The sequence below is a fragment of the Hypomesus nipponensis genome, chromosome 10 (genome assembly GCF_054491055.1).
Source record: "Hypomesus nipponensis isolate SF chromosome 10, ASM5449105v1, whole genome shotgun sequence".
Classification (NCBI taxonomy): domain Eukaryota; kingdom Metazoa; phylum Chordata; class Actinopteri; order Osmeriformes; family Osmeridae; genus Hypomesus; species Hypomesus nipponensis.
The window spans coordinates 5,567,951-5,585,305 of NC_140370.1; the positions used below are offsets into that span (position 1 = coordinate 5,567,951).

Below are 17,355 nucleotides of genomic sequence, written 5' to 3' on the forward strand. Positions count from 1 at the left end.
TGTATCTGTCCCTATCTAAGTAGCCAGTCTGTTGGTGAGGTTACACTGAATTGATGAGGGTGTCTTTGGCCGCTGTCATGCGATGTTCATGAGATTCCTCTCAAAGCGAGGAGAGCTCCAGACAAGCTATTGACTTCACCGGTTCTCCAACTGGCCTATGCCTGTTCCCACAATGAGACTTGACAGCCCAGGGACGATGACAATGACAGAGAATGTGCTGGGGTCATCAGGGCTGGGGTGGGGGTGAGGGGGCAGAGCTTACATGCCTCAGCTTCAGGAATCTGACCACTGGGACACTGTATGTGTAAGCATGTGTATACTGTATACAGTATCCCCATCACATGTGTGGGTGAATGGCTAGTTTGATCCACCAGACGATGTTATGGGAAAATACATAAACCATAGTGTCTGTTATTCGTACAAATGTAGAGCTAGACACAATTTTATGGACACCTTACATACTTTTTGTTTTGTGCAAAGTCCTTTCCTGCTCTGTATCAACCTTGAAACACTGTCGTCCGTTTTTCTTCTTTTTCTATCTCTCTTCTTGCCCCCCCCCTCCCCTTTTCTCTGTCTCTCCCTCTCCTCCCGGAGACACAGGCACTGTGGTTTTATAATTAGATGGGTTAGATGGGATTAGAAGTTAAAACACCTCAACAAGCATGGACTTGGCAGACAACAACTTATATAAGGGAAGGAAATTAGATGGCGAGATACAGATAGGAAGGACTGTATGGGAACACAGCAACTAGCGGTATGTGCTGCAATCAATCTTACTTATGAACTGTGAGTGTTTATCTTTCTCCCTGACTGACAGGATTTTGAGGAACGGCCAACATTCCTTCTCATTCTGAAAGGCGGCTGGCGTGTTCCAACCAAGAATCCCTCTGCCAGAATTTATATGATAAAGAAGGATGGAACGTTAGTAGGTTCAGAGGTCAAATTCCGCAATGGGCTAGCGTGTCAGGAAACGTTGAGGGAAATGATTTGTTGAAAGTTTTTAGCTATTGCTCAACCACACGAAAGCTTCTATGTCGACCTTGATCGTCATGAAAGACATGTATGTGTCCATGTGCAAATCGCAGAAACTGTTTTGTCACCATTTCTGCCTGTGTAACATTTATTGGCCCTGTGGCATTTGTGGTTTTAACAACACTTTCCTAATAGTCTTGAAAGAGAGGCTTTGAACTCCCAGCACTAACAATAAACAATCATGGGGAACACAGATATGTAGGGAGTGGGAAGTTACACAAACCAACAAACACTTCTTTCAAGTCAATCCTCATCAGTCTGGTACGAAAGGAGTATTGCCGTCGACACCGAGAGCTTTCTTGCAAGGGTGTTTGGAGGAGCAACTCAGCTATCAATCATCTGTATTTAATATGTTCAAACACAAAGTATTAGTAGAGCTCATATTTTGAATTCATCCCAGCACCAATGTTGTGGTTGTTCAGTGAGGTCGAGATTGATCAGGTCTCCAGCGGACAAACTTTTCCAGCATTGATTAATGGACACATGGAATAACTTTCAGACCCTGGGCAGCTCCAGCCAACAGGGCTTCTGAAAGCACCCACAGGGACAGTAAATCGAATGGGCGTCATTTGTTTCCCTAGTCGTCAACCCATAACATATTTTGGTTGTTGGTCATGTATGTGTAATGTGTTTTGGCTCTGGGTCCAAGTGGAGTTAACAAACAGGTCTTATTAGCCAGTTGAATCTATAACTGTGAAGAAGCCTTCAGGCTGAGGTTGTTCACAGGCTTTAAAAAAAAATTGAATTTGTTTTTCAGTGCGAAAGGTTTCATGCACGCCTCAGAAGAACAGGCAGAAGGGACACTTGGTGTCGCAGTCGCCTCTATTGACTGTGATTCAAGGCTGGAGTCTGTTGATGACAACCTTTTGAAATCCATCTGAATTCAAACCTTGTCCACTTCATACTATACACAATGTTTCATTGAAAAATACACAAAGTAAAACCATGTCATACTTGTCAATGTTTCACCTCAACTGGAACAGGTCTAGTTTTACCCCAGCTCATTCGGTTCTGAAAACTGTAAGGCAGTGTTGTTAGACATTGGGAAGGAACCTCAGTGTTGATTCCTGTGTGTTTTGTTCTTCCACTTCCTCGTGGGACCCACCTCACTGACATCATATCCTGGCTACGCATAATGACATACTGTTCAGCCCTGGTTCAACATCATTGAAAGTCAACATGTGTGTCGTGTCAAAGCTGTGAGGGCAAGAAGCTTATTTTACCATTAGTCATACGTGCCAAACGATATGAGACAACTGCAGTACAACCAAGAAACTAGTTATAATATTCAGACACAACCTGTGAGTCCTAGAATGATCATTTATGCCAAACTGACAGCTCATTCCATTCCAGTCCTCCATCGACTCGAGTCTCTCAGGATCAGTGGGTCAACTAGAAATGTGGCCAGTGGCATCTTAAAGGTAAATACTGCCACCTGATGGTGCTGCTCAGTCACTGCTCAGTCAGCCTCCCATTGTGTATCTAGTGTATTTGTGTAATCCATTACACTCTACTCTAACCCTAACCTTGCATGTGACAAACATTTTTTTGTATAAATATCAGGGCAAACACATTGAATTGCAATAATACTTGGTCATAACTGAACAAATGCATTGTTTAACTAAAATGTAATCATCAAGTCATTTCATGTGGTCAATTCTGGTTTGTGAAAAGCCTCAAAAGAAGAATTTCCACTGACCGCCACAAGCCTAACTAATCACTGGATACCTTATTTGTTCAGTGTCTTCCAATTTGGTTTACATGAAGTCAGAGTCATGAGCTTTTTTACAAAATATTTTATTTGAGAGTTTTGGAAATTCTATTTACTTGTTTCTATAAATACATTATGCAATGTAATTTTTTTAGAATTAATAGTAAAATTATAAATATATAAATTGAATAATGATCTATTTAAGGAATCTACACATATTTCAGATAATCCACATACCAAAATACATTTTTTTGACAAGGATGTCTATAAAACATATTATCCATGGCTGGTCTATTTCACCAAATGAATTGCATTTTGTTTTCCCTTTTTAGAAATGTCACAGTGCAAACATCAATAGAACGTAATCAATGTAATGCAATGAAAAGGTTAATTGCTAAAAGGATGTCAATACTGTGCTTTGAAGAGCTGGTTCCTGGGCTGCACAGCCTTCCTCTGACTCTCATACATGTTGAAATAAGATGTTAAGAGGTCGTCCATTTTGTAACCCTTAACGAAAAACAAGAGACAAACAAATGGATGACAGTGCGTCTTGATTTAAACATCATGCTGGTTAATGTGAAGATTCTTGTTGAGGGTGAACTACGAGGACGATTGGCCAGCCACTCACCAGTGACGTCTCACAGAGAATCGTGTTTCCTCTCACCAGGTTACCGACCGTCATGTGGAAGAAGGTGTTGCCGCTGGACCAGTTGGTTATGCGGTTGAAAGGATATAAGACCAGCAACTCCTGAGATTTACACAAAGAAAAACATCTGGTCACATCATGTTGGAACTAACTAAGGACTCATGTAGTTGATTCATCAGCTAAGGGAAATGAAACTGCACCTTGGTTTGGGGGTTTATGAAGTTGACACCCTGCTTGCTGATAGCTATCACCACAATGCTGGGGTAACTTGGCTCGGATGTTTGCTGTGAAGCAAGACAATGAGTTATCAGATGGAACAGCCTTCGGAATTAAAGACAGACATATCACATTGGACCTTCTGTAACTGAATGATCTGACCTAGCTGTCTCTTAGTCTGGCCTCACCCACCTTCACTTCGAAGAAAACACAACCAAAGGTTGGCCAGCTGGAGATGATTCGAAGGAAGGCCAGTCTGGCCTCGTCCGTGGTGATCCCAGCCTGCTTGTTATAGGACGAGACGATGTGCTGCAGGGGAGAACAGGACAGAAAGCTGGGTTCAGGATGAGGACCGGGAGCAAGAAGTTGCTTCACCTAGCTACTTCGGAACACTTTTGGGATGGTCGAAGTACTGAACCTTCTTCCACTCCTCGGGGGACATGGACTTCAGCTGGTCAGCTGGAACCAGCTCCTTCAGCATCCTGGGGATCATCACAAACTGAGACTTGTCTATGTCCACTTTGATCCTGAACAGCAGCCCAGCCAGGCTGATCATGTCCTCCTTGGTGCACTTGTGGTAGCCTCTCAGGTACTTGGGCAACTCCTGAGGGCAGGAGAAACAACAGTGTGAATGTGGTGGGAGCTTCCCAGGTTTGTGATTCCTGACTTTTTAAGATGTATGATTTTGTGAGGTGAATCTTTGAAAGAGAAGCTGTTGCTCATAGACCTAGGTAAGGCTATCCAGGTACGTGGGACTCACCTGTGGGAAGTGGAAGTTGAGGTCGGCTATCAGGTCCCTTCCTGGGACGACGTTGAACCATAGTTTCCTCATGAAGATAACTAGATAAGGTGCTGTGGCTGGAGTTCCTGTCAATCCATGTAAAGGCAAAACCATGACACATGAAACCATGATGGTGGGGGAGTAGTTATTGAATTACTGACTATCTATTTGGTCAATGTACATTACCCTCTTTGGATTTCTTTGTTTTCTTTGGTTGCTCAGTGGTTGGTCTCAAACTGTCAAAGAAGTACTGTTGCTCGGTCAAGCCCACAACCTAAATTCACCACAAAGTAAACCAAAACATATATTCACATACCTAACCAGGACAAATTGTATACAATGGCATATATTTAAGGACACAGTACTTTGTCAAGGCTTTCCATTCCCCCCACCTTGTTTGTTGTTTTCATGAAGAGACCGTAACCGTCTGAAGAGCTCAGTCTCAGGCGGCTGGCGATCGTTCGACAGAGGTCTCGAATCCTTGTGGTTGACTCCACTTCAAACAGCTAAATGTTTACAGATGTGTTACGTCAACGTTTTAACACCTTTACCCTGGAACTCTTATGTTGTAAGAAGATGATAAAAAGGTGGTTGTTTTAAGGCAAACTTTACCTCGGCTGTTTCATTGGGGAAGTGCACTTTATGGAAGATCTGGCTGCTGTTCTGCCGGATGGCGTCAACCTCCACCTGATGCGGGGGCAGCTTCCTGGGCTCCATCCTACAACAAACACAGTCCGGTCTCAAACATAGCTTTGTCTTTCCTGAAATCTGCATTTAGTTTTGCCACAGGAAGATACAGTTATCCATAGCAATTCAAAAGAACATAATGGAGCCCAGGCTGGTTGGTAGCCAGTTGACATTGAATGTGCGCTCTTCTAAAGCTTATTATTCTAGGGTCCACAGTAGTGTTCTCACCTGAGCATGGCCTGCAGTCTCTGCAGACATTCCGCAGCCAGGGGTTCTCTCGGGCGGGACTCCAGGAACACCTGGGTGTGTTTCAGCAGGGTCTGGCTAGGGGGGAACAGACCTGTACACAGCCAGATTAGCTGCCAGCCGTAGTCTGTACTCAACCTATGAGAGGAGGGAGGAGAGAGAGTACCATGACAGAGAGAGAAAGAGATAAAGAGAGAGATAGAGAGAAGAGAGAGAGAGAGAGAGAGAGAGAGAGAGAGAGAGAGAGAGAGAGAGAGAGAGAGAGAGAGAGAGAGAGAGAGAGAGAGAGAGAGAGAGAGAGAGAGAGAGAGAGAGAGAGAGAGAGAGAGAGAGAGAGAGAGAGAGAGACAGCAGACTTCATCACTTCACCACTCGTATCAGCTAGTTATTATAGGAACACCTCTGACCAAAAGGAGAATGTACAAAAAACATTTCATTCCCACTGCGAAATTCAAACAAGGCCACATAGACTGTTTGCTCTGCAAACCTGCTCTGAGTTATTTATGGATTGTTTGCATGAATTTGACTGAATTTTAAAGAAGAACAGCCATAACACAGTACCTGCTACTGTTGTTGGTCATCTGCCTCATAATCTGACAGTAGATCTCATCTTGTAGTTCCACATATTGTGTGGCCGGCCCAAAGATCTGGTCGGTGAGCTCGACGGCGCTGCGTACGTGTTTGTTGGGGTAGTCTCCCATGTACTTCAGGATAGGTGCGCTTGTCGTTAAGGACAACGATAAAACAGTTGCTACTGTACATTGTTGAGTACATACTCTACAATAAGAAGACAGGAGTAAAAACATTGAACCATTTTGTTAATGAAGGATATCGATGAAGGCTGTGCAGGCCATGTGACTGAGGTCGGAGTTGTCTTCCAGGCTCCTCAGCAGAGGCTGTTTGAGGGGCTCTCTGGAGCTGGCCCACAACTTTTCCTTCCTTCTGACCTGACCTGACCGACCCACCTCCTTGCCTGGCTGCCTGGAAAACATCCACACAAGTTGCATAAGAACTTGATAGTTGGGATGAACGCATTAGGGTTGGAAAGAACGGCCTTTCCATGACAAGATGGCAGTTCTAACTACCTGAAGTACTCGAAGGAGAATTCCTTCAGAGAGATGGGCGCCACTGCCTCTTCTCGCTCCAGAACGTTCTTAGTCTTCCTCTGGTCTTGATTTAGGTGTAACCGATTCTGGGGATTCAATTAAGAAGAAGCACTTTATCAGAAACCTCACCAGAGGGCGGTATTGCTCTGTCAAAGTCCACAGGCCGGGAACCGTTGCGTGCCAGTCTGCCTACCAGGGTGTCCTCGCTGGGCTTGGTGAGAGTTGGCAGCACCTGGATGGCATTGGTGGCGATGGCCCCGGTGTTGGCCGTGCCCTCATTGGTGGCCTTGATCCAGCCGTGCTCAGAGGAGTACTCCCCATCCTTCACTATGACCAGCAGGTCCCCTCGCTTGCAGCTCAGGAAGGTGGGGTCGTCTGCCAAATGAAGAAGAACCCGTGAGAATGGACTCTCATTAGACTCCCAGAAGCCTGAGCGTGGCGTATGATCTCAGCTTGATTCACATCACCCCGATGAGCATGAGCAAAAGCGACTTGCAGGCGTGCGAGGTGAGGTGAGGTCAGAGGGGTCATACCAGGTCTGTGGACATCCTGCAGGGCCACTGCGTACACAGAGCGCTCCTTTAGACCATCCAGGTACATCTGGACCAGCTCGGCCATCTCCCCCGCCAGGGCACAGCTCAGGAGATAGAGCCCCTGCATTGTGTCCAGACTCAAAGACTGACTTCCAGTCACACTGTCACTGGGGAACACACAGAGCAATGGGTTTCTTGTTGTACTGACAGTATACTGACTATAGTTGTGTACAGGTGGCTTTTTGGAGGGTACAGCTCAGTGGTTTAAGCATACTGAGAGGTCTCAGGTTCCCCCCTGTAATGTAAGGCGCTTTGGATAAAAGTGTCCGCTTAATAAATACATAATAAGAACAAAAATGGGTGGCTGGCAAAGGTTCAACCAAACTGCCGTATGTACCTTGTTATGTTGGCAGCAGTCACTTCAGGGTAGGTCATCTCTAAGAGCTGCTTGTTTTTGTCGTCCTGGAATGAGACTCCCTTCCAGTTGATGGCCACGATAAAGCTGCTCTTGGGTAATGATGGTCCTGTGATTGAACAGAGAGCCAAGAACACAATCCAGGTACAATCATCAGACAATCCAGAACAATGTTTGAACCTGACATCTAGCCAGGGAGCATGCGATGGGAAAATGTGTCCAAACTTTTGACTGGTACTGTACGTTGAAAAACAACTTCTATGCAAACATGTCTGTAGCGAAAACCCCTGGAAGACTCACCTGAGATCATCGTGACTTCATAGAACTTGGAGAAATAGATAGGCCACTTCTGACGGGCACTGTCAACCACATCAGCCATAGCTCTCTCTTTCCTCTCCTTTCCCTTTACATATGAACCCTGTCAAAGAGATTGATGTATTTGTCATATGCACAGTATAACAAAGGTCATTCTGGGCAATGACATTCGACTTACGACAAGGCAGGGTAACATCCAAGTACAATGCATAAAAATGTCAAAATGCAAATATGGGCAAAAAAGCCAAACAACAGCACCAGCAAAAGATTTAGCCAAAGTACAAATTTATACAAAACACAACAACAACACTAGCAGTGAAGATTCCACCGGCAGCAGGACACCACATGTTGCATGAGAAGCCAGGGTCCGTGCAACCGTCCTAAAATCATCCTCAAATTGAATCGTCCTCTCATAGTTGGCAGAGGACGACATCAGTGCACTAGATGGGCGAGGGTGGTACCTGTAAGTGTGCAGCGTTAATCATCTGAATCCACTTGGTCTGAGACTTGGTTTCTATCAGGGTGATAGGGATGCAGTCCTCCACCACCTTCCTGGCATTCTCAATGCTGTTTTCAGACCCAAATTGTGCGTAGTAGTGCATTGCAGCCAGCTGGACAAAATCATCTTCCTGAATAAAAAAAAAAACAGATGTCATATCCTGTAGGAGCAGGGTGCAACGACATGGTGCTCTGCTACGGTCCGACACACCATCCCTCCCCACAGCAGGGTTACTGACCTTCTCAGATCTGTACTTTTTCGACTTGAGGCCCCTGATGACCTGTCGGTAGATGATGTCGGTGCTGACGAGGTCCCACATGCTGTTGTGCCAGGGCGTGAACAGCTCCTTCTGGAAGAACAACTTCCACAGGGTGGGCTGGCCCTCGTCGCCCTTCCTCCGCACTTCGTGCTCGCACTGAGAGATAGCGTCCATCACGTGCTTCCCGTCGCAGCCCAGGGACCACAGCTGGGGACCGCCACGGGAAAACAGAAAGACGTCATACTCTAGTCATCCCCAGAGCCGCTCTGCGTGAACTTACATGAGCTCGGGAAAGTGTTCGAGTGACAGCTAGGTGGCATCTGTACTCCTTCACCTTGTCGTAGATGTCGATGTAGATGGAGAACCCGTAGGTGTCTTTCAGGTTGATCTTCTTGGCTACTTGCTGACACAGCTCTGCAGACGTGCAGGCCGAGTCCACAGTCAGGCTGACGGTGGAGCCGTTCATCAGGGACACGGACATCGGAACGGCCTGCTTGGTTTTGGCTGCCTTTTCACAGGAAGACAAAAACACGTTTTCACCAATGCTTTTGACAACTGGCAAACGGCCTGCGGTATGCTGTATGAAGGACTGCGCCTGATTTCTATCCGGCACTGTTCCGTAACTCGGATTTCGCCCTTTGCCAGTGTGTTTCACCTGTAGCTCGATATAACAGGGAGGTTCTTTTCTCTCCCCGTTGGCCACGACGCGTCGCAGGCGTTCCGCGCAGTACGGCCCGTAGCTCTTGTGCCCACAGCGGATGAACGCCTCCAAATACTGCACCGTAGACCAGAGTAGACAGTCAATGATTAACAAGGACAAATAAACGACCAGATTACAAAAAAGACAGCGATGATGTGTGAGTTGTTTCAGGGCAGCGTACACGTTGTCTAAATAGTTGTCTTGGCAGAGGAATACAACCAACTTTTGTTCCCTGTTGTACACAGGTGGTACCTTCAATAGGCGCTCGGTAGGGGGGAAGACTCCCAGACAGATGGACATCAGGATCCAGCCTCGAAGACAGCTACGCTGGTTCTTGTTTTTTACCAGCTGCTTGCAGATTTGACTGTAGATCTCGTCCCTGCCAAGAACAGAAAAGACTCAACCCTCATTGGCTGGCAGTAGATTCCTCTTTTTTTTAATCTATGTTCACTGATCATTGTTTCAGTACAGCAGGAATGTTGTGGACTTCTTGTTACCTGATATTTGGTCTGGAAATGGCGTAGCCAACGATCACGTGCAGTTGCTCCAAGGATGACATTGGTCGATCTAGAGTGGGACCTTCACCAACTAGAATGTCGCTTCCATCCTCCTCTATTTCTGACTGGTGAGGAGAAAGATACACAATTTGCAAGTGAACACAGGATGGGTATAGCCCAGTGGAGGATCCTTTGACTGCAGATCAAGAGGTTTCAAGTTCTGCCTGTAAGTCTATGTGGCTGTAAGCGGGGGCCCCTGGGAGACACCGTGTCCAGCTGCTTTAGATGTTTCCCATTCAAATGAATGGGTCATTATCAGGCTTCTGTAGTGCTTGATGACAATCTATTCATTTGAATCAGGTGTTTCGGAAACACAGTGCCAAAGGAAGACGTTACATGAACACTAATGATGAATATTGCATTTGATGTGGAAGAAACGCCTCACCTCTTCAACAATGGTGGACTGTTTCCTGTTCAATAGTGTTGCTTCGGATTTCCTCCTGTTCTTTCTCAGTACTTTCTGTAGGGACAAAAAGAGTGTATCTCGCTAGCAGAACGCAGGTCTGCTTGGTAAAAACCCCAGAAATGAGATAGTCCTTCAAAGAAATGTTTTATATAGATCAACTAGTCAGTACCTGGTCCAGTCCCACCAGGTTGCTGAGCCTTCTTCCCTGCCTTAGTGAATACTGAGGGAAGGGGCTGGTCACGGTGTTGAGGCGCTCCTCTGAGAGTTTTTTAGGCTCCGGGAGGTCGCCCATGAACCTCAAGATGATCCACCACACCGTGAGACAGGCCTGGGGGATAGAGGGAGTGGGTGGAAGGGATGGAGGGAAAATAGAAGGGGAAGTTTGGTCAGTGAAATAAAATGGGGAGGGAATAAATAAAGATAAAGGCTGGGATGTGAATGGAGAGACGGGAGAGAAGACGGATGACCATGCTGTGCTCACCAGGGCATCTCCCTCGTCCTCGTGGTGGAGCAGGGGCTGCCGGAGCCTCTGGGTGATGTGGCTGTTGCTGGCTGAACCCTGGAAGTGCGTGGCACAGAACTTGAAGAAGGAATATTCGTCATCTTCATTGTCGTCTTCTTCGTCATCCGAATCGTAGTCCTCTACAGGTAGTTTCAGAGGGCCAGGGTCGGGCGCTGGGCCCAGCTCTGGGGCCTCCCTGATAGTCACCAAGGGCACTGTCTTCTCTGGCTTGGTCTCCTTCTTCTCAGGCTTGGTCTCCTTCTTCTCTGACTTGGTCTCCTTCTTGTCCTTGTCCTCCTCTTTTTTCTCCTCATTCTAAAGAAGAAAGAATGAAAGAAAAAGAAAAAAAGGATAGAAAGAGAAGTGAGACTCAAACAACGATCAGTGCGTCCTGCATCTTTTCCGCGGTGGTTCTGGGCTCACCTCAACCACGTCTGAAGAAATACACTCCTGTTTGGCCTGGGAAACAACCATGGGTAGGAACTCGAACATGTTGTCCACGATCGCCTGTTCATCCATAGGCTCAGGGCTGCTCGATGCCTGCTGGGATTGGCTGAGAACCTCCTCAAGCCTTCTCTGCAGCTCCAGGGCTTCCTGCTCCTGAGCCTGGCGCTCCTGGGCGGAGAGGAAGGCCTGACACACAACACAGAACAAATCTTACTGCAGATGCACGGACAGACCAACTTGGCTCGTTCATTTCCGTTCTTTCGGAAGAACGTCTCTGTAGTCAAGATTCTCCAAACTTACGTCGGTCCGGATCTTGTTGGCCCTCTTCCTGGCTAGCATGCCTCTGGCGTGGGCCTGCAGGAGCGTCACAGCTTGCCGCTGGCGTTTGAAGCTCTGTCTGGCCAGGTAGCCTCGCACCCCAGCCTGCATGGAGACAGCAGCCTCCTGCTTCTTCTGGAACTCCAACTGGGCCTTCCGGCCGCGGATCCTGGATATCAGGCGCTCAAAGCCGCATAGAATCTGAACCCAAAGTGAGAAAAGCGGATAGGAAGAGCATATAAGCGAAAGGAAACCTAACTCACACTGTGACGGGTCTAATCATTGCTTCACCGAGGACTTGTGTGTTGTGAATTCTTTTGGAAAAGGAAGATTTTAACATGAATTTAAAAACGTATTTTTTCTTGGGAGTCCAAAGTGTTGGATGTTACCTTGCGGTAGATTTTCCGCACTCTGTAAGCTCTCCAGTGCGTCTGTACAACCAGAGCTGCTCTTCTCTTGTTCACAAAACTCTTTCTACAAGAGGAGTCAACACACATGGGATTTATTCGTACCCCAACATCTACTATACATTCGTACATGCATACACTTTGATGACAGCTGGATTCAGCTAACCTCATTTTGTCATTGTCTCCACTACCCCTGTCCCCTACCTGTCCCTGTGGCCCAACATGACCCTCTGGATGATGAGGGCCTTCCTGTTGAACTCTTGCGCTCTCTCCTGCTCCAGGAAAGAGTCGTGGGCATCCTGTGGAGAGACAGGAGAGAGGTTTATTAAAAGGCTACCCACCTGACATATGCACATGTTGCTGACTCATGCACGCTGACAATTTACGATGACTCAGCATTCAATATTTTGAGTTTGGATTTGTGTTTAAGATTGAGGATACAAACTTAGTTTCTTAGGAGTATGTGACTGTTGAGAATGTTCTAGACAGGTAGGATTAGAAACACTGCACCTTTAGGAAGATTTTGGTCCTGCCAATCCTCCATCCGTCATCTCCAGTGATGACAGCCCTGCAGATGGCATCACAGCAGGCTGCCACTGTCTCCTGGGGGACAGAGGAAGGAAGGAACAGGGACTGGTTACCACCAAGAATACCACAACATACAATAAAAATAGCGATGGTTGTGGCGGGCATTGTAGAGATAACGTTCATCGTCATCATTTCACCATCATTTGTCACAATGTGTGTTTAAGTTGGGCCACGTGTCTCACAGTTTTGGGGTCACAGACAGTGGTGTTCAGCAGCACCCTGTAGCGCTGCAGGAAGTCCTTGAAGGAGTGGCGGATGGGAAATCCTAGTTTGCGGATCCTGATGGTGTCCATCATGCCAGAGTAACGCAGCTGGCGCATGCACAGCTCCCGGTCAAAGCTCTGAGGCACACAGAGTCACTAGTCAACTTGAGCCAGCAGTAATGTGATGCCAATGGTGGTGAAATTCAGCCCTAGTAATAATACAGCAACCACACTAAGAGCATTTAGCAGAGCGTGCGTATTCCCAGTATTTCCTTACCTGTGATTGCTTGTCGTTGTTGGGTTTGAAGCAGCGGATGAAGAAGGGCTGGCAGACGGACAAGGCCTTCATGAGGGCGTCGAGGGACATGCGGAACTTGCCGCTCAGCGTGGTCACCTGTTTCCTGCCGTCGCTCTGGGCCTGCAGGGGCAGATGAGAGACAGACCACGGTTAGGGGACCGAAGCAGGACAAAAACCTGAACGGATCAGCAACCGCCCACTGAAAGATTGAGAAGCATCACTCATTTATGAATAGAGTCATTGGAGAGTTGACATGGCACATTGTTTGTTCTAACAGTCGTGACATTCCTTACCCTCAGAGAGCTCCTGGGAGTTAGGATGACCATGTGGTTGTTGGAGCTCTTGGCTCCATTTCTATTGAGCTCAGTCTCAAAGATCAATCGAAGGAGCTTGTTGGTGGATGTGTTTATAAGCTTGATGATGTCAGAGCTGACAGTATCTCTGTTCTTTTCCAAGAAGCCTACAGAATCAGAATGGGTTTTAATCACCATGAAAATTTGCATAGACAAGGAATTTGCTTTGGCAGGAAGGTGCATACATGAAACATATAGGAATCTTAAAAATTGTAATATGAGGTCTAACTATACTGAGGAAATAACTATACAGGGAAATAACACCCCAGGAAACTGGTTATGCTGGCTCAGCTCCTTTTAAACAAGTCTATACTGGATCACACTGTATGAGTTAGACACTCACTCAGGCATTGCCTGAAATGTGACACATGTTATTGATCTTGTTGAGGAACGTGAATCCTGATGTTTCCGGGGTACCTTTGGAGTTGTAGTAAACGACCCCAGCAAAATGGCTGATCCCAAACTCGACATCATGAGCACTTTTGGAGGAGAGGTAGACGTTGCTTCTCCCATGAACTGTGTTCATCTTGTTCAGCATGGTAGCATCAGTCCCCTGTGAATAAACAAACACTCAAAGCTATCAACGCCCTGACCCATACTGACAGATATGAAGAAACCTGGCACATGATTATCGATGATAACCGTACCTTGGGAAAGTGGCTCTCCTCGTCGATCAGGGAGAGTAAATTAAGAGATTTCCCTGCCAGCAGGTCCAGAGTGTGCTGGTTGTCACTGAAGGAGATGTTCTTCCAGACAATGTCCTCCTTAAAATACTCTTCCTGCTCTTCTTTGAACAAGTGGCTCACAAAGAATTGCTGCAGCTGCTCATTGGCAAAGTTAATGCATAACTGCTCAAAGCTGGCAAGAAAGAAAATTAAGTGAGACAGGAAAGGGGTTAGTTGACATATTGGGCTTAGCTATTTGCAAGAAATTGAGTGAAACAGTTGAATTGCAAACCTGTTTGAGTCAAAATTCTCAAAGCCAAAGATATCCAGTAGGCCAATGGATTGGCGGACATATTTCGGACCGTTGGTCGGGATCTTGTGGATAGTATTGTTGATTTTCCCAACAATCCATATGAACAGCTTGCCATAAATCGCCTACAGAAATGATGACACACTTTTTGAACATCACTTGGTACGAGGATTTTTTTCCGCTTTACACACTGACGGTCAATTCTGAGCCCTGTTACCTTGACGAAGGCGTCCCTGCAATCCGAGGCCTGTTCAGAGCTGAGGGATTTGGACACCCGTTCCCTATTGGTCAAGAAGGAGCGATGGGTCAGACTCACTCCTAGAGCTGTACTCTGCACCTGGAGGGAACAGACAGGGAATAGACACACAGTATCAACACACTGTAAGCAACATTTACAGTTGTACTGTATGGCGTTGACATGACAGATGCCAACCTCTAGTAATTTGGCTGCCATGGTAAAGTTGTCTGATGTCCTTATCTCACTGCTTTCCATGTTGTTCAAGTAGGTGGCTGGTTAGAGACAATAAGGAAACAAGTCTTATTCAAACATCTCCCTTCGAAATGATACTCGATGAAACACAGCGTCATCTCATTCATTATTCCCACGCAAGCCACAGGCCTTCCAGAGAAAGAGCCACCTTCGAAGTTAACGTTGCCCAGGTGGAGGAGGGCAGCCAGGAGCTTGAGGACCTCCAAGCACTGGCTCTCTGTGAAGGTGAGGATCTTCATAGCAGAGCGCATACGGGCATAGTCTTTGGCATCGTCACGCCCCTCACAAACAATACAGTCACCCTACAGAAGAGGTATCAGAATCAGAATCAGAATCAGAATCAGAAGGGATTTTATTCACCATGAATGTTTGCACAAACAAGGAATTTACTTTGGCAGGGAGGTGCATACATTAAACATATAAGAATATTGAAACTTAAATATGTGGTATAACTATACAAAAGGAGCAAAGTCTAGCTAATACTAAGGGGGTCTAGCTAATACTAAGGGGAACAAAAAATAAAATAGAAGTCAGAATTTACAATCTAACCTAAAAAAAAACAGAGAGAGAGATCAAAGGTTACTATCATCGTCGTAGAGATAAAAGGGTTTGTGATTGCGCTGTCTTCAGGTAAAAGCATGTGGGATGGTCATTTATGGTGTTTGGTGAGTAATTGTTGAAATACCTTTGTGAGGAAATTGAAATCTGTGGCGTTGCCTAAAGACAGTGTCTTCTTCTGCTCTGCTGACATCCCAGCCAACATGCAGTAAAATATGTGATAGTTTCGCTCTTGCGAAGCCTGAGGAAGTTGACATGACAATCAGAGCTACAAATATTCAGCCATTCCAGGAAAACACACATTTTCCTACTTTCCTGAAACCACACGTTTACAGGATATTGTTTACACAGCTGAGCAATTGCATAAAGCAACACGCCTAATGATAGTCGAATGATCTAAACTGTATGAAATATAATAACAATAAAGACTGAGCCACTAATATCTACCTGATGGCAGACACGAGACTTCTCCAGCAAGTACTGCTCCATGCGGGCTCCTTCAATCACCCCGTCTTTGTTGAAGAAGATCTCAACGTACTTCCCAAAGCGGCTTGAGTTGTCATTGCGAATTGTTTTGGCATTTCCAAATGCTGAGGAAACCAAACATATTTCTACTACGACTATTGGCTTTTTACAAAAAGACATGTGTGGAAGATTTAAATCGTCAGTACCTTCCAATATGGGGTTGGCCTCCAGTATTTGCTGCTCGATCCATGAGTGCTGTCCACTCACTGCTGCCAGGAACTGGAGCATCAGCTTGGTGCTCTCTGTCTTCCCCGCCCCTGACTCCCCACTGAGAGAGAGAGACAAGGAGAGAAAGAGAGAGAACAAGAGAGAAAGCGAGAGAAAAAGAGACAAGAAGAGACCCGTGTTTACCTGTGTAACCTTGAGACATCCATCCTCCGAGACTATGAACAAATGAAACTCTCTTCGGGCTGCTTCGGGGCCTACCTGACGATGCAGCACTGGTCGCGTTTGTAGCGGCGCATGTTGAAGTAGCAGGTGTCGGCGATGGCGAACACGTGGGGGGGCAGCTCGCCAAGCCTGCGGCCGTGGTACAGCCTCACCTGGTCAGCTGTGTACAGCGGCAACTCCTGATACGGGTTCACCGCCACCAGAACCGAGCCCGTGTAGGTCTACCGAAAACGGACCGAAGATAACAAATACTCCATAAACAAACGTATAAACCAATTCTTCCCATGTACATTTGATCTATGGGTAAATGGTTGTCAATGACATGATCTTGTACATGGTATGGTTAAACTCTAGTGCACCCCTGTGATGTAACACACTGTCCAAAGCCTGTGTCGGATATGTTCAATGTAAGTACAAGTACTGTTTCTGGGGAAGCAAAGCGATCCTCACAGTGGAGATCTGAGTGGATAAGTGGACTCACATAGATGATGCCCTGCCTGTGGCGGACCATCAGGTTCCTGAGGAGGCCGGCTTCGTTGAGGTCTCCCAGACGGATCATGTCCTCCACCCCCTCCACGGACGTGGGGTGCATGACCCTGACGACGGCCTCCCCCCCCTTGGGCACTCTGTGCTCCTGGAGGAACAGAGAAACACTGACATGACACATGGTTCAGCATCACAAACCAGACTGAGGGACCATACGGAGGAGAACACCCTCTTGGGAGTCGTATAATCAAACCGTGATCACCTTTCCCTCATCGTCGACTAGCACCTGTTGGCCAGTTTTGGTCACCTTGACCCTGGCTCCGATGGTCACCCCGATATTGGACTCCAGCCAAACCCATTCTCCCTTAAAAGAAGAAGAACTAACAGTCAGGGTCAAGGTACGTCAGTCAACGGGAAACTAGATTTGAAGTCAAGTACATACTAATTGTTTATCACATTCTTTCCTTATTACTGTCAGAAGTATATTTAACTTCCTGGTGAAGAAAAGTATTCAGACAATGATAAACATAGCTGAAAACATTTCAATCTGGTTAATTAATAAAGACATGATAATGATATTATGAATCCTACCTTTTTCAGCATTGCCAAATTTCTATTCTCCTATTCGTTGGTCATGCAATTTGAGAACAGGTATTAGTTAACAAATGAATATGTCACTGTGTGAACAATAAAACTTGTAGTCACA

At 46.3% G+C, this 17,355-nt stretch overlaps 1 protein-coding gene across 1 annotated transcript; it reads right to left on the minus strand.

Moving 5' to 3' along the window:
- Positions 1-2,942: 2,942 nt before the first annotated feature.
- myo7bb (myosin VIIBb) lies at positions 2,943-17,252 on the minus strand. The gene is made up of 47 exons (XM_084706746.1): positions 17,241-17,252; positions 16,912-17,013; positions 16,645-16,797; positions 16,200-16,384; positions 15,920-16,041; positions 15,696-15,838; positions 15,376-15,489; positions 14,839-14,992; positions 14,634-14,710; positions 14,418-14,537; positions 14,183-14,325; positions 13,873-14,083; positions 13,643-13,778; positions 13,166-13,332; positions 12,852-12,992; positions 12,554-12,712; positions 12,294-12,386; positions 11,988-12,082; positions 11,766-11,850; positions 11,359-11,577; positions 11,080-11,244; positions 10,591-10,803; positions 10,279-10,437; positions 10,089-10,163; positions 9,644-9,768; positions 9,399-9,525; positions 9,102-9,221; positions 8,781-8,954; positions 8,426-8,653; positions 8,150-8,317; positions 7,674-7,791; positions 7,356-7,482; positions 6,959-7,125; positions 6,619-6,800; positions 6,405-6,511; positions 6,152-6,300; positions 5,881-6,034; positions 5,302-5,457; positions 4,999-5,104; positions 4,779-4,892; positions 4,573-4,660; positions 4,366-4,472; positions 4,024-4,209; positions 3,798-3,914; positions 3,590-3,673; positions 3,372-3,491; positions 2,943-3,250 (listed from the first exon to the last, which is right to left on the minus strand). The coding sequence occupies exons 1-47, from the start codon at positions 17,250-17,252 to the stop codon at positions 3,149-3,151; spliced, it is 6,369 nt and encodes a 2,122-aa protein (XP_084562872.1). The 3' UTR covers positions 2,943-3,148.
- Positions 17,253-17,355: the final 103 nt, after the last annotated feature.

Bases quoted from the DNA above. Each gene is read 5' to 3' on its own strand.
- myo7bb (XM_084706746.1), bottom strand. The intron at 9,526-9,643 runs GTAACAAGAAGT...TGTTCTTGGCAG, and splicing joins ATTTCCAGACCAAATATCAG to GGACGAGATCTACAGTCAAA. The intron at 3,492-3,589 runs GTGCAGTTTCAT...TGTAAATCTCAG, and splicing joins TCATAAACCCCCAAACCAAG to GAGTTGCTGGTCTTATATCC.